This window comes from Arvicanthis niloticus, chromosome 5 (assembly GCF_011762505.2).
Source record: "Arvicanthis niloticus isolate mArvNil1 chromosome 5, mArvNil1.pat.X, whole genome shotgun sequence".
Classification (NCBI taxonomy): Eukaryota; Metazoa; Chordata; class Mammalia; order Rodentia; family Muridae; genus Arvicanthis; species Arvicanthis niloticus.
The window spans coordinates 54988260-55006112 of NC_047662.1; the positions used below are offsets into that span (position 1 = coordinate 54988260).

Consider the following 17853-nt stretch of genomic DNA (forward strand, 5'->3'; position numbering starts at 1 on the left):
TCTAAGGATACTGGGTATGTAAAACACTGAAAACTCTCATAGTATTAAAACTTCCAAGAAACTTTCAAGTTTATTTCTGTAATGTTGAAATATATATAAAAAAATCTTTACTAACAAAATCAGTTCGAAGGCCACCAATTATGCAATAAATTCTATTTATAAAAGTAATCAATTTAGTTTCAAAATGAAAGCAATCTTATCTTTTCCTTTGTTAAGTCAATGTATTTAATCTTAGACTTCCTCATTTTCACAAGTTCTATGTGCTCTATAAGTGGCAACATAATTCTTATAATTATAAATTTCATTCCAATATGATGCTAAAAACAAGCAGTCAAACTACTGGCATTGTTTCCTGTACCTCATGATAGTAACTTGTAATTCCATGGAGGACCTTCTTTAGGTTACTAGCCTAAAGTAGAACAGAAGGAGGAAATAAATACATGTTTCATGTTAATACTGAAAGACATACATAAAGGTAAAAAATAATCACCTTTTCAAGAAAAATAATAAAACATTATTAAATTCCTCAACAAGAAAATAGAAAAATGTATAGTAAACCTAATAATAGAAATTCAAATGAAAAATGAACAGAACTGAGAAGAAACATCAGAATCATTGGTAGACTTAAGGATTCCCCACACACAGAAATGGGAAAAATAAATAGAACATTCATAAAATACACACTGTACTATCAATAAATTGGGCATAACATATATCTAGAGAATGAATGAGGATGCATATTGCTTTAAGTTACACTTGACAAGATGTAATATAAATATGAAAATAAATCAATGTAAACATAAAGGCACGAATGTTCTTAGGACAAAAATGGGTTTTATTTTTAAAACATAAATAAAAACATCACCAAATGCAGGTAAGTAACATAAGTTATGAAAAAAGATATAAAGCTAATTGCTTTTTAGTTCTAATTCTGTCAAGGTTTCTTGTTTCTGATAGTAGATAAGTGAATAAATATATAGGTTATTAAAATAGAAAATTTAAATGCCATTACTAATATACATATGTTCGTTAAATTGAATAGACTTTGGGTCTGGCTAATTTTGATGTGCGATGTTTTTACTTACTTTCAAAATTGGAATTAATTCAGAATTCCATAAATAAAAAAGAATTTGAATTTTGAATTAGTTACTTCTAATTTGTTCACAAGTCAAAAACACATTCACAAGTAAAATAAACACATATTTTGGGTTAAATGAAAATAAAAGCACAGTATATCAAAATGTTTATGTAGGGTGTGGGCTGGAAAGAGTGCAGCAGATGAAGTATTTGCTGGAAGACCACAAGCTTATATATGTTTATCCCCCAAGCCCTAAAATGGGAAGGGAGATCATGCTTCACAAATTTGTTCTCTGACCTCCATGCACACAATGTAGCATGTGCACACTTCCATACACAGCACATGCACAATAATAAAATATTTTGTAATGTATGAGATGAGTGAGGTAGTTTTAATATTAGGAGAAAAAAAAAAAAAACAGGTCCAACTTTTATTATCCAAGCCTCTTCAAGAAGCAAGATAAAGAGCAGATGTAACAGAAAAAATGTAAACAGAAAAAAGAAAGTCAGTCAAAAATCATGAAATAAATGATTGTTATACTATAAACCTGAAAAATAAGCTAGATGTTAATTGAAGTAAAAATATAAACAACAAAATTTCAGCATCAGAAAGGGTATTTTTACTTAAAGAATAGTAAAACATCATTTCCATGAACTGAAGAGAAAACTCAGAATACTGGCTGTCATCTGCTATCACCTGAGTTTTTGATCTTAGCCATTCTGACTGGTGTGAGGTGGAATCTCAGGGTTGCACAAACTCAGGTATCCTAGTTACTTCCTTGTTGCTGTGATAATGCAACAGCCAAAACAAGTAGGGGAGGAAAGCGATTATTTGGCTGACAAGTCCTGATCACAATCAAGCACTGAGAGGGGTCAGGGAAGGAACTCAAGCAGCAGCAGAGGCAAAACCTTGGAGGATATCTGCTTAGATGACTTGCATTCAGGTCATAACATGCATTCAGCCTACTTTCTGAATTCTCCCAGGACCACTTGCCCAAGGGTGCCACTGCTGGCCCTCTCACATCAATCAACAATCCAAAAAAAAAAAAAAAAATGACAACCAGACATGCCTACCAGCCAATCTGACTGAAGGAGGCATTTCCTCTTCAATCAAGGTTCTGTTCTCTAAAGTAACTCTAGTTGGCATAAAGCACCACACTTGTTAACTCAAATGGAACAATGCACTCACGAATTCACTTTTAAAAAAACACTGAGTTGAGCTCAGTGCCACTATTCTTCCACCATGTGGCCCTCCCAACCCCCATCCACTTCTGCATACCTTTATTCTCCAGTTGTCTCCAACATCATCTTTAATTCGGCTTAACCAAGATTCACTGAACCAAGCTACGTCACTAAAACAAAAGTATAAAGGTTAAACTTTAACAGGTATTTATAACATTTTAATTATTTATTTACAGTTTAAGAGTTAAGACTTTAATCTCACTATCCTTAGTGATATTACCAATGATTTAAATGAATTATTAATTTTTTCTACTCTGAAATATATTTAGTTTGGAATTTCCTTTCAATTTAAATTATTTAAGTCATTAACTCTTGCAATTTAACAAGCTCTAAATGCTTAAAACTAAGCTTCCTGCTAGTAGAAGATCTAAAGTACCAACCCCAAAGAAGTACAAAGAAATCCAGGACTCTAAGTACTCTAAAGCCAGCACTCTAGTATATATTAAGAACTAAGTCTGTGTGAGGTATTACTTCACCTGCTTTTGCCTCCCAAGTGCTGGGATTAAAGGTGTGCGCCACCACTGCCCAGCAAGTCTGTTCCTAAAATTGTGACCTTATTTAGAAAATAAATGTATTCTTCACAGAAGCAATCAATGTAGGAAGATATCATATTGACTTAGAATGGGTTCATTAAGATTAATGCCTTTAAAATGGAACAGACAGAAGTGTAAACACAGGAAAGCCAAACAGAGGAACAGTGGCTCTAGAAATGCCCCAAACCACCAGAACCTGAAAAAGAAAAGGAGGATCCTCTCCCTGAAGCTTTGGAATGAGGGCAGCCCACCTGACACCCTGACTTAGTCTTCTAACTACAAGAACTTTAAGAAAATAAAGCTGTGTTGTGTGTGTTAAGCTACACAGCCTGCAGCACTCTTACAGCAGCCCTAGAAAACTAACAGCTAGGGGTTTATTTTTCCCCAGGATGGTTTTTTTTTTTTTTTTTTCCCACAATTGAACTGTTTACATGTATGTTTAAAAGAGATGCATATTGCATATCTAAACTAAAGACAAGTAACTACAGTAACCATTACTAAGTATATTCCCATGACTAATCTCATAGCTTAGACAACTGTTTTAGATCTTATTATGTAGATGTCTACCTGCCTCAGATAAGCAAAAATTGTCTAAATGTTGCCTTTTCTTTAAAAAGCAGAATTTATCTTCACAATTTATTAATTTAATATTATTTGATATGAATCACTGATAAAATTTATTATGTTACCAAATACATTGCTTTGAAACAAAGAAATATAATGAATTCATCTTTTTTATTAGGATTCCAATACTTTGACCCAAATAAAAAAAAAAAACTGTATTCTTGGAAGTCTTACTGCCCCAAATATAGACTTCTGAAAAAGGGATAAAAAACAAAATAACAAAATAAAGGTTCCTGAAATGACAAGGAGGCTAAAACACCAAATAGTACATTAAAGCAGGAAAATGGAATAAGTCAGTGAGTGTTGCTGGAGACAGCAGACAGGCTTGGACATATTTTGAATCATCGGTCATTTGTTTAATGAAGAAGCCTTTCTTATTATAGCTAACCTATTTTTTATTTTCCCATCAAAATAAAAGCTATTGGAAGGCACACACACACACACACACACACACACACACACAGAAGGAGAGTGAGAAAATCAGAGACAGAGATCGAGAGTAAAAATGTGATCATGGAGAGGGGGGGAAGCTGTTGACGAAGATACCAGATATCATTTAGACAAAATGCACTTGGGGCTAATCAAAAACAATGCTGGCTAATCTAGGGGATCAAACAGGACACACTAAGGAAAGACCCTACAGCATAAAGCCATTAAAGCTTATCAATTCAAACAGAAATGTCTTTGGCAAAGTAGGTATTTCATGTCTATAATCCTAGCAGTCTAGAAGATAAAGCAGGAGGACAGCTCTAAGTTTGAGGGCAGCCTGGACTACACAGTAAATGAAACTGTGTTTTTTAAAAAAAGGAAAAGAACAGGCCCAGTTTTGAGGGTGCATATGAAGATAGCACTGATAAACAAGTGAACAGATAGATGGATGCCTTATATCCATACCAACCAAAAAGTATCACAATGAAAGCAGCAAGATACACATTCCATCATCAAGCAATCATGGCATCCTCAAATCAAGAAATACCATGTTGAGACTGCATGGCTTTGGTCATGTAGTTTTAAAACAAGATATAAATAAAACATTAAAAAATATTTTAAGAAAGTTGGGAAGAGTATTTTTCAATGACTGAAAAAATGTTAACATGTTTTGAGTTAACTTGAAAATCTGTATATTCAAATTAAATAATTGTGAAAATGCAAAATCATCAAGATACTGAAATAGTTTTAAGCTGTTTTTCTAGGAACAACATAGGGGTTTTTGCAGCTCCATCTACATAGTTTTTTAACTCAGTTTCATCTTCTAGATGATGGGAAGAAGTCACTACAATAATCTCTGACTGGAGAACAATGAAGTCAAAATAGAATTGTTCTCATTTTAAATAATTATATTGAAAATTCTTAAACCTATTGTTTCTTAATATTTGCCAACCATAGTCCAGGGATTTGGATTGTAGTCTACAATATAAACTGTACCCTCAATAGCACAAATGGCCAATTCTGAACTCATAATTTTTAAATAATGTTTAGTACACACTAACATACTCAAAACCAGAAACTTAACTAGTAAAACCTCTAAGAATGTCCATATAAAGAGTCCTCAAAGGATAACCCACAGCAGTAAGAAATGCAGACGAGTATATCATTCATTTAGTCTTTTCCTCTAGAAAGATAAATGAATCTTTATCAATTGTTTGGTTTAAATGCATCTTTATAAACAGGTGGTAAAATGTTCTTGTTCCCTAGGTGAAAGGATGCCTTGATGCCGTATTCTTGACTATGTCCACTGGATAAAATGAAATTTCAATCATCTTTATATAAATGTTCTAGCTGTTACTGGATTTACATTGTCATGAGGAGTACTTTGGTCACTACTCACATTTGATGAAGAACTTGTGCCATGGTCACTCCATTAGTCAGCTGTTTGACATCCTGACAGGGTGAGGCAGTCTTGAATGTCTGCAGCTAAAATGACATAAAACAAATCACCTTATTGTCATATTATTCTTACAATACAGAATGAATAAAAAGCAATTAAAAGTAATTTATTTTGTTTAAATACAGATGCAAAACTATTTTTCTAAGGTTGTGTAAATGTTGTATAGAAATAAACACATTATTACATAAAATCAAGCCTAATATAGTAAAACACCGTGATGCTAATGTATGAAATTATTCAGCATTTCTAAATAATGAAAACTCAGACATATCTACTGTAAGGAGAACACAAGAGAAAGAACTTTGAGATAACTGAACATATATAATTTAAAATTTCATTGAAGTTACTGGATCAGAAAATCAAAGCTAGAAGTGCTAGATCTAAAACCATGTATCCCTTATGAATGAGCTCCACAGGAAACAGGAACTAGCCAACAACTTGTCACAGGGCATAGACAGTTGAGCTGCTTCAATCTAGGATGGCTTCAGCTATCGCTAACATTTCAAATCTTGATTATAAATGTGTTCAGGAGGCTGACAAGATGGCTCATTTGGCAAAAGTTCTTGCTGCTAAATGTGGTGACCTGCGTTCAATCTCTAGAACCCTCACAGAAGGAGAGAACCAACTCCTGCATGTTGTTCTCTGACATCTATGCTCCAGCCATATGACATGTGCAAATAATTATGCAAACATAATCAACAAAGAAGAAAATTAATGTAATTTTAAAATTTTTCATATGTAAGAGAGATGTAGAATAGTGACATCCTTTTCAAAGCAGCAAAAAATTTATAAAGCATAGCAAAACCTAAAATGGGTCATATAAATTAATAAAAATCTAATCTCTACCCAAACAAATGTATTATGAATTTCTTTTCCTAAACATTCATCCCCTTCACTATTCACTTACTTTCCTCAAGTTTACCGTTTAATTATTAAAATCATAGCATTTTCTTCTAGCATAACTCACTATGATTCTGTACATTTTGAGATTTGATGGGATTACAAGGGAAATGCACCAGATTCTCCCTCAAAGTAGCTATCATTAAAAATTAAGAAAGCTGGGGCATGCCTGACCTCTCAATATGGTCTCTACAGGTTCTCTCTCCCCTTTGTTGGGTATTTCAGCTAATACCATCCCAGTTGGGTCCTGGGAGCCTCTTGCTTTCCTGGTATCCCCTGGTTGAGGGATGGAGTCACACACCCTCCTCAAAAATTTTAACCCAGAATTGCCTGTCTAAAGAAAATACAAGGACAAAGAGTGGAGCAGAGACTGAAGGAAAGGCCATCCAAAGACTGCCCCATCTGGGGATCCATCCTATATACAGTCACCAAACCCAGTCACTACTGCTGATGCCAAGAAGTGCATGCTGACAGGAGCCTGATACAGCTGTCTCCTGAGAGGCTCTGCCAGAGTCTTATCAATACAAATGTGGATACTTGCTGTCAACAATTGGACTGAGCAAAGGGTCCCCAATGGAGGAGTTAGGGCAAGGACTGAAGGAGCTGAAGGGGTTTGCAACCCTATAGGAAGAGCAACAATATCAACCAACCAGACCCCCTAGAGCTCCCAGGGACTAAACCACCAACGGAAAAGTATACATGGAGGGACCCATGGCTCCAGCTGCATATATAGCAGAGGATGGCCTTATCTGGCATCAATGGGAGGAGAGGCCCTTGGTCCTGTGATGGCTTGATGCTCCAGTGTCAGGGAATGCTGGGGTGGTGAGGCAGGAGTGAGTAGGTGGGTGAAGGAGCACCCCCACAGAACCAGAGGGAAGGGGTGGGATAGGGGATTTAAAGAGGGGAAACCAGGAAGGAGGATAACATTTGAAATGTAAATTTAAAAAAACAATAAAAATTTTTTTAAAAAAAGAGAAGTAGAAAATGGCATGTCATGTTGAGACAACATAATCAGTTCACAGTAACAGCATACATAAAATATTGTTGAAAGAAGAAAACAGTCAATAAATGTAATTACAATTAAAATTTAGGAAAACCTTCTTGTAGAACATTCCTGGATGGGCGGTCTTAAGGATTAAATAGCAAAACTTTGAAGTCAAGGGCCAAAGGAAAGAAGCATCAGGATATACAAGTATTTTTAATCACACAGATACAAGAGAAAAGATAATATTTCTAAGAGCATACATTTTAGTATCATTGGATTGTCAGTACTAAGGAGGATGAAAAAAGACTGTCAGCCAAAGCAACTGAAGAGACAGGCAGGAGTTAGGATGCTACAGGACTGTGACAAACAGCATGGACTATATTTTATCCTTCGCAAAACTATTTATGTAATCAAAAACAACTGGAAAAGTTTCTACCACAGAAGGTGGTTGGGAGAATTAAGAAAAGGAGGGAACATAATTAGTTATTATCAGGTGTCTGCTATGTGATTATGTGCTCAGGAGCTACTAGCACAATCTGGACAAGCTAAGTTTTCCCGAACCAGAAAAATACATGTTCAAATCTCCAGCAACATTAAATTCAGTGGTTTTGATACATCTTGGAAGAGAAATAAAGAATCAGTAAGGAGTTACAGTAAGGAAACGAGACACCCAATAGAGATACAGAATAGCTTATGTGACAGTATAAGGAAGATAATATATGGCTTATAAGCAACCATCCTGTTTATAAAATATGAGCAGCATGGATGTGAGCAGCATGGAGACACATGACAGCATAGATTATAGGAGATTTGAAACAAGAATTTTGCAACTGGGTAGGGAAAAAGAAAGAGAAACTTCAGTACAGAGGGCACCTTTAAAAGGAAAACATTGTGGCTACCATTTGCCAGCATTTTCTATAGACATGCTAACTCTGTATGTGTAACTTAAAGTTTTATCATCAACATTTTATAAAATAGGTATGATTAGTAGCTTTAAAAGATCAACTTCAGAATATGGGCACAACAATCGTGAGAGGAGTCAGTGAGATGGCTCAGCAGGAAAAAAGCACTTGCTACCAAACTTGCCTTGAGTTCAATTCCCGAACCTCCCATGGAGAAGAAGCTCCCTCAAGCTGCCCCAAATCTCTACAATGGATGAGCTAAAGAGTATTTTTAGGTAGAGGGAAGAGAAGATACAAAGTCTCCACTATAAATGTGTGTTTAAAAGCACAAGTTCTTCACAGAACATGAAATCAATGCAACATGATGGGCATAGAGGTGTGTGGCCTTCAAGCACATCTAGAAAGATCAATTATGGTATGTCTGGCAAAGAAAAAAAGTATGAATAAAGTTCCTGGAAAACAAGATGGAGAAAAATTTCAAGTCATAAAAGGATGGATTTTGTTACATGTTACACTCACTAGATTTGTCAAAGTGAAAAGAAATTTAGCCTGCTCTGCCTGAGCATCATCATCCTTTTGGTCTGTATCTCCAAGTGAAACTGTGTCAGATCTGTGAGCTTGCCAACTCCCTCAGATCTGTGAGCTTGCCAACTCCCTGCCCGAGACCCCACAAACTGTCTCCCAGGAGGTCTGCCATAACTAGGAACACAGGTGAGACACTCATTACAATTCCCCCGCAAGCTGAGAGCCCCATAGAGCCCAGAACAAGTGGAATTTATCCCACTCTGCTCAAGCACCATCCCTCTTCTAGTCTGCACCTCATCCTGAACCATTGACCAATCGGCTAGCCTGTTCCACCTATGGGACACCACAGCCTACCTGTCTTTCAGGAGGTCTGCCCTGACCAGAGACACAAGTACACAGGGACACAGGAGGCCTCCTCTAACCAGGGACACAGGAGGCCTGCCCTAACCAGAGACAGCACTGTCTGCCTCCCAGAAGGACTGGTCTAACCCCGGTCATAGCTCAACCTGCCTCCAAGGAGGCATGTTCCAGTCAGTGACACCCAAGCCAGTTAACACCAGAGACAACCAGATGGCAAAAGACAAGCACATGAACATAAGCAATAGAAGCCAATATAATTTGGCACCATCAGAACCCAATTCTCCTACCACAGCAAGCCCTGGATACCCTAACACACCCAAAGAGCAAGATTCTGACCTAAAATCCCATAGCATGAAGATGATAGAGGCCTTTAAGGAGGATATACATAACTCCCTTAAAAAAAAAAATACAGGAAAACTCAGGCAAGCATATAGAAACCCTTAAAAAAGAAACAAATCCTTTCAAGAAATACCAGAAAATACAATCAAACAGGTGAAAGAATTGAAAAAAAAAAAAAACCAAACAGTCCAAGACCTAAAGCTGGAAATAGAAACAACAAAGAAATCATGAATGGAGGCAACCCTGGAGATGGAAAACCTATAAAAGGAATCAGGAACTACAGATAGAAGCACTACCAACAGAATCCAAGAGATGGAAGTGAAAATTTTAGATGTAGAAGATACCATAAAAGATATCAACACATCAGTCAAAAAAATATAAAAGGTAAAAAGTTCCTAATCCAAAACATGCAGGAAAGTTGGGACACAATGATAAGACAAAACCTAGGAATAATAGGAATAGAAAGGATGAAGATTCCAAGTTCAAATGGCCAGAAAACATCTTCAACAAAATCATAGAAGATAACCTCCCTAACCTAAAGAAAGAGATGGCCATAAATGTACAATATGCCTACAGAACACCAAATAGATTAGGCCACAAAAGAAAATCCTCCCACCATGTAATAATAAAAACACTAAATGTATAGAACAAGGGAAGAATATTAAAAGGGGTAAGGGGAAAAGGCCAAGTATATACAGGCAGAGCTATCAGAATTACACGAGACTTCTCAACAGAAATGTTGAAAACCAGAAGATTTTGGACAGATGTCATAAAAACCCTAAGAGACCACAGATGCCAACCCAGGTTATTATAGCCAGCAAAACACTCAATCACCATAGATGAAGAAACCATGACAAAACCAAATTTGATTATTATCTTTCTACTAATCCATTCCTACACAGGATACTAGAACCAAAAGCCCAACACAAGGAGAGTAACTACACCCAAGAAAATACAAGAAATTAATCATTTCACAACAAACCAAAAAGAAGTGAATCTCTCTCTCTCTCACACACACACACACACACACACACTGCTACCTCCAACAACAAAAATAACAAGTACTAACAATCATTGGTCTTTAATATCCCTAAACATCAATGGACTCCATTCCCCAATAAAAAGACACAAGTTAACAGACTGGATACACAAACAGGATCCATCATTTTGCTGCATGCAAAAAACACACCTCAGAAACATAAACAGAAACTACCTCAGAGTAAAGACCTGGGAAAAAGTTTTCCAATCAAACAGTCCCAAGAAACAAGCTGAATTCGCCATCCTAATATCTAATAAAATAGACTTTCAACCAAAAGTAATCAAAAAAAAGTAATCACTTCAAATTCATTAAAGGAAAAAATCCACCAAGATGCAGTCTCAATTCTGAACTTATATGCCCTGAATACAAGGGCACCCACATTCATAAAAGAAACTGTACTAAAGCTCAAAGCACAAATTGCACCTCACACAGTAACACCACATTCTCAACAATGGACAGGTCATTGAAACAAAAACTAAACAGAGACACAGGGAAACTAACAAGTTATGAACCAAATGGATTTAACAGATACCTACAAAACATTTGACCACAAAACAAAACAAAAAAAGAAATATACTTTCTTCTCAGCACCTCTCATGGAACCTTCTCCAAAATTTATTATATAATCAGACGTAAAACAAGCCTCAACAGATACAAGAAGATTGAAATAATCCTATGAATTCTATCAAATTACCATGAACTAAGGCTGGACTTCTATAACAACAAAAACTGAAAGTTCACATACTCATAGAAACTGAACAGCTCTTTGCTCAATGATAATTTGGTCAGGGAAGAAATAAAAAAAATTAAAGACTTTCTAGAATACAATGAAAATGAAGGCACAGAATGCCCAAACTTATGGGATACAAGGAAAGCAGTGTTAAGAGAAAAGTTTATAGCACTAAGTGCCCTCAAAAAGAAATTGGAGAGATCCTATACTAGTAACTTAACAGCACATATGAAAACTTTAGCAAAAGAAAAAAAAAAGAAAAAGAAAAAAGGAAAAGAACAAGAAACAAACACACCTAAGTAGTAAATGGCAGGAAACAAGTCAAACTCAGGGATAGAATCAAGCAGTTAGAAACAAAAAGAATAATACAAAGAATCAACAAAATCAAGAGCTAGTTCTCTGAGAAAATCAACAAAATAGATAAACCCTTATCTAAACTAAAGGGCATAAAGATAGTATCCAAATTAGCATAGGGCCAGGTGGTTTTAGTGCAGAATTCTACCAGACTTCAAAGAAGAGATAATAATAATAATCCTCAAACTATTCCACAAAATAGAAACAGAAGAAACACTACCTTATTTATCTTATAAAGCCACTGTTACTCTGGTACCTAAACCACACAAAGACCCAACAAAGTAAGAGAACTTCAGACCAATTTCCCTTATGAGTATCGGTGCAAAAATACTCAATAAAATTCTCGAAAACCAAACCCAAGAACACATCAAAATCATAATTCACCATGATCAAGTAGGCTTCATCCCAGAGACGTAAGGATGTTCAATATATGAAAATCTATCAACATGCTCACCAAATAAACAAACTCAAAGAAACAAATCATATCATCATCTTATTAGATGCTGAAAAAGCCTTTGACAACATACAACACCCCTTCATTTTAAAAGAATTGGAGATCAGGAATTTATGGAAAATACCAAAACATGATAAAAAAGCAATCGTTATACAGCAAACCAACAGCTGACATCAAATTAAAATGAGAGAAACTTGAAGCAATCCCACTAAAATCAGGGACAAGACAAGGCTGCCCACTCTCTCCCTATCTATTCAATATAGTACTCAAAGTTCTAGCCACAGCAAGTAACCAACAAAAGGAGATTAAGGGGATACAAATTAGAAAGAAAGAAGTCAAGGTATCACTACTTGCAGATGATATGATAGTATACATAAGTGACCCCAAAAATTCTACCAGAGAACTCCTACAGATGACAAACAACTTCAGCAGTAAGTAGCTGGATTAAAATTAACTCAAATTAGTAGCTTCCCTCTACTCAAAGGATAAACAGGCTAAGAAAGAAATTAAGGAAACAACACCCTTCACAATAGCCACAAATAATATAAAATATCTTGATATAACTCTAACCAAGCACGTGAAAGATCTATATGGCAAGAACTTCAAGTCACTGAAGAAAGAAATCAAAGAAGATCTCAGAAAATGGAGAAATACCCCATGCTCCTGGATTGGCAGAATTAACATAGTAAAAATGGCCATCCTACCAAAGGCAATCTACAGATTCATTGCAATCCCCATCAAAATTCCAACACAATTCTTCAAAGACATGGGAAGAGCAATTTTCAACTTCATATGGGGAAAAAAAAAAACCAGGATATCTAAAACAAAACAATTCTCAACAGTAAAAGAACTTCTGGGGGAATCACCATTCCTGACCTCAAGCTGTACTAGTGAGTAATAGTGGTAAAAACCAGATGGTATTGGTAGAGAGACAGACAATGGAATAGAATTGAAGACCCAGAAATAAACCCATATACCTATGAACACTTGATCTTTGACAAAGAAGTCAAAACCATACAGTGAAAAAAAAGAAAGCATCTTCAATAAATGGTGCTGGTCGAACTGGAAATCTGCATGTAGAAGAATGTAAATTGACTCACATGTATCACCTTGTACAAAGCTCAAGTCCAAGTGGATCAAGGACCTCAACATAAAACCAGATACTCTAAATCTAATAGAAGAGAAAGTGGAAAATAGCCTCAAATGCATTGGCACAGCGGAAAGCTTCCTGAAAAGATCACCAATGCCTCAGGCCTAAGATCAACAATTGACAAATGGGACCTCATGAAACCAAAAAGCTTCTGTAAGGCAAAGGACACTGTCAATAGGACAAAACTGCAACCTATAGATTTGGCAAATATCTTCACTAATCCTATATCTGATAGAGAACAAATGTATAAAATATATAAAGAACTCAAGAAATTAGACTCCAAAACGTCAAATAACACAATTAAAAATTGGGGTACAGAACTAAATAGAAAATTCTCAACAGAGGAATCTTGAGTGGCTGAGAAACACTTAAAGAAATGTTCAACATCCTTAGTCATCAGGAAGTGCAAAAGGACCCTGAGATTCCATCTTACACCAATCCGAGTAGCTAAGATCAAAAGCTCAAGTGACAGCACACTGGAAAAGATGTAGAAAAAGAGGAACACTCCTCCATTGCTGGTGAGACTGCAAACTGGTACAACCACTCCAGAAATCAATCTGGTGGTTCCTCAGAAAACTGGAAATAGTTCTACCTGAAGACCCAGCTGTACCAATCCTGGGCATACACCTAGAAGATGCACTACCATACCACAAGAACACAGGCTCCATTATGTTCATAGCAGCCTTATTTGTAACAGCTAGAAGCTGGAAACAATGCAGATGTCCCACAACTGAAGAATGGATACAGAAAATGTTGTTCATTTACAAAATGGAATACTATACAGCTATTAAAAATGAGGACATTATGAATTTTGAAGGCAAGTAGATGGAACCAGAAAATATCATCCTGAGCTAGATAACCCAGACCAAAAAGGACATGCATGGTAGTACTCATTGATAAGTGAATTATTAGCTGAAAAGTACAGTATACCCATGATACAACTCAAAGACCATAGGAAGTGTAAGAAAAAGGAAGGCCCAAATGAGGATGCTTCAATCCCGCTTAGAAGGGGGAACAAAATAATCACAGGAGGCAGAGGGAGGGAGGGATCTGAGTGGGAGGGGAAGAGGAAGGGGAAAAGGAGGTAGGATCAGGTATTGGGGGAGACAGGAGAGAAGCCCAGAGGGCCAGGAGAATGAACGGAAATATGCAACTACAGGCAGAGGGGGAGGGGAACCTCTAGAAAGTCCCAGAGACATGAACATGAGAGGCTCCCAGGACTCAATGTGGATGACCTCAGCTGAAATACTCAACAGCAGGGAGATGGAAATAGAAGAGACCACCTCCAGATGATAGACAGGGCCCCAAGCGGCTGGATGGAGCCATGCAACCATCTTCAAAAGTTTTGACCCTCTCTAAAGGAAATACAGGGACAAAAGTAGAGCAGAGACTGAAGAAAAGGCCACCCAGTGACCCATGCATCTTGAGATTCATCCCATGAGCAGGCACCAAACCCTGACACTATTACTGATGCCATGTTGTGCTTGCAGACAGGAGCTTAGCATGGCTGTCATCTGAAGAGCCTCTCTACAACAGCTGACTGAAACAGATGCAGATGGTTACACCCAACCATTAACTGAGGTTGGGAACGCCTATGGAAGAGTTAGGAGAAGGATTGCAGGAGCTGAAATGCATGGCAACCCCATAGGAAGACCAACAGTGTCAACTACTCAGGTCCCCCTATGGAGCTCCCAGAGACTAAGCCACCAACCAAAGAGCATACATAGGACGGTCCATGGCCCCCAGCACTTATGTAGCAGAGGACTGCCTTGTCTGGCCTCAGTGGGAGAGGATATGTCTAATCCTTTAGACACTTGATACCCAAGGGAAGGGGGATTCTCGAGAGTGGGTGAGGTGAGGGTTGCTGGGGTTGGGGGGAGGTGAGGGGTGAGGAGGAGCACCCTCTCAAAAGCAAAGGGGGTGAAGAACTCTGGGAGGAGGAACCAAGAAGAGGGGCAGCATTTGGAGTGTTAATATATAAAATAATTTAATTTTTTAAAAAAAGTAAAGAAATTCAAATGTAATGGGTTGAGCAGTGAAAGAAAATGAAAAGTATAAAGGGTTGCAACTTCACTGGGAAAGGGAAAATACCACAGCATGGAACAGCTAGAGTGGTGCCTTAGTTTTAAAATTGTAAAATGTTAGGTGTGAACATATGACGGAAATGGCTAATTGAAAGATGCTGTAAATAGCAGTGCCTGTTGTCACAAGACTGTAATCCCAGCTGTTTGGGACATGTAAGAAGTCTCACATGTTTAAGGCCTGTCAGCCATATTGAATTCAAGGCTAAGATTCCTGTGAATCTTAGACTATGTGTTAACTTAAGTAAAACAGAGGTTGAGGATACAGCTCCATACGTCGTCAGAGCACATGCAGAGATCCCTTGTTTAGCTGGGGGTCAGGGTTAGACAGAAGCAGCAGCAGAAAGAAAATAAATGACAGAACAATACTCTAGAAGAGTTAGAAGGAACCGAGTTTAAAGGAAAACCCAAAGATGAAGAGGCTACTTGTGCCTGAAAGTAGAGATTCAGTTCCAAGAAGAGCCAAGCTGAGTGTCAGGGAAGCTTCCTAAAAAGAATTAGAACTGCCAGGTCATTCCCCATCACCAAGCTGGACAGTGTCGGGGAGAAAAGTGCATCTGCAGCATGATTAGAAGCAGTAACTGGTTTTCAGCCATTCCATTTTCTCCAGTGTACAGCAGCCCGGGCAAGCACTGCAGGAGCCAATTAGCAAGAGCTAGCCAACCACCCTCTGTTGCCTATGAATCCTTATCTGGTTCCTTTTCCTCTTTCTTTCTTTCTTTCTTTCTTTCTTTCTTTCTTTCTTTCTTTCCAGTTCTTGGGGAACTTTGCCTTCCATTGTAATGGTGCACAACTCTGCTACTTAAACTGATTCCCAAGAACCTAGCACAAAGTAGGAAGTCAAAATACTGCTTTAAGAAAAGATATGGTCATAGCACTTGGAAATACTGCAGTACAGTTTTAAAAAATCTTGTACTTCATGTGACCTCATAGGGAAGTCATTGACATCATAAAGAACCCAGTTTACCATTTCAGTCAGATGATCAGAGCACAAAATTGGAGACATGAACACACCCTATGATTAGACATTTGTTTTTAAACAAAGCAGACCATTAAAAGTAATACTGCCTTCTTTCCTGACAATCTTAAATAGAATATCTAAAGCTAAATAGTAATTTAAATAAGCATGCAAATCCACAATGCGTTAAATGCTTTAACCCTGAAATCCTAGCTACTGGCATTCTACTTAAAACATCTTATTAAAGTCTAAAGTGCAAAAGTGACTACAAATCTCAAACAGAGATCTTTCCTATTTGTCCTCTGGATTTGCTCGAATTAGAAGATAGCTAGGGACTCTCTTAGAGGAGGTAATCCTCCTGATCCAGGCTACTTACATTCCAATCAGACAGACTACTCTCCAAACAATTATACATCTGGGCTGAGCGATCAGAGATACCAACACCCATTTGTAGGTTGTCAAATATTATCCTAGCACAATAAAAGGTTAGGAATCACACCTGGATGCCAGTTTCTGTCATATCTAGGCAATTTCAACAGGTTAGAAACCGTTTTGCTTACCGGAACACTGGAAAAAAAATCTGAGGACAGAGCCAATCTACACTAATAAACCCTGCACATGGATCAAGCGTAAACAAACAAACAAAAATGGCAATTCTTTTTACTTTAAAAAAGGAAAGGTAACTAAGGGAAGGGGAGGAGAAAAAATGAAAAAGAGCTACCACGTAAAAGGCAGCTTGGCCATCTCTCTTAAGCTGTGTCTATGCCATCATGGGTGCTGTGTGGGCCCAAAGGGACAGCAATCTGGGAACCGAGGCTGCCAGCACCTACTGGCCACCTGTGCGAGGCGGAACTCTCAGAGTCTCCGGACAGGAAAGGCTGAGGAGTAGTAGGTGTACGTGGCAGCCAGAGGTTCCGTGCTCCGCTCGCCCCGCGGGTGGCCTCGCCGGCAAGCATGGAACCACACTCACCCAGATGATGAGGCTGTCACACAGCGGCAGCTCGGGCTGTGGCAGCGGCTGCGGGTCCTCCATGGTCCGAGAACCTCGACGCCGCGCTCACAGAGACGGACGCGCCTCCAACCGGGCCCGCGTCAACGACCTCCGCGCTCGCCACTGGAGCTCGGCGGTCAGGCCCGGCGCCCGCGCCGCTCACGCGCGAAGCCTCACGCGGCAGACGTCGCGGCACGACCGCCCCTCGCCCACCACGTCCGTCCCGCGCCGCGGCACCTGAGCCAGCCCCGCCCGCCGATCGCACACCGCACGCTGAGTGACCTCGGCGAGCACCAGTCACAAAGAAGCTGGGCGCTAGCGAGGCCCGCAGGGCGGGAGGAGCGGGAATAGGTCGCTCAGGAGGGTTGCTGATTGGACGCGCTCCAGGGACTCTTGGCCAATCAAGGAGGGGCAAGCCTGGACCGCCAGGAGAAGAGGGTGTGGGTGGGCGGAGGTTTGTGACCTGGCAGGTGCAAGGAGGGAGGGGCTAGGGGAAGGAGAGCGCGCCTGCGCGAGCTGGAGTGTCCAAAGGGTAGAGGTAGTGGAAGGCTCGGAGGCTAGCCCTGCCTCTCTCCTGGTTAGCACCTGTATAGACTTACGCTCAGCTTCCAGTATCTTCTCCTTCCCCACAAGAGTGCTCATAAATTGAAACCCCCAGAGGAAGAGGAAACACATGACTAAGAAACATGTTTCCTAAGAAAAAAAACAGGCCTCCATGCTG

General features: G+C 38.7%; 1 protein-coding gene across 2 annotated transcripts in view; it reads right to left on the reverse strand.

Annotated features, from left to right (window-relative positions):
• Positions 1 to 17525, reverse strand: part of Hook1 (hook microtubule tethering protein 1) — a 46436-nt gene extending 28911 nt beyond the window's left edge. For both annotated transcript variants that reach the window (XM_076934639.1, XM_034502190.1), the window contains exons 1-4: positions 17112 to 17525; positions 5305 to 5390; positions 2357 to 2429; positions 359 to 409 (exon numbers count right to left, since the gene is read on the reverse strand). In XM_076934639.1, coding sequence (XP_076790754.1) covers positions 359 to 409; positions 2357 to 2429; positions 5305 to 5390; positions 17112 to 17174 — 273 coding nt within the window. In that variant the 5' untranslated portion in view covers positions 17175 to 17525. The remainder of the gene's footprint in view (positions 1 to 358; positions 410 to 2356; positions 2430 to 5304; positions 5391 to 17111) is intronic.
• Positions 17526 to 17853: the final 328 nt, after the last annotated feature.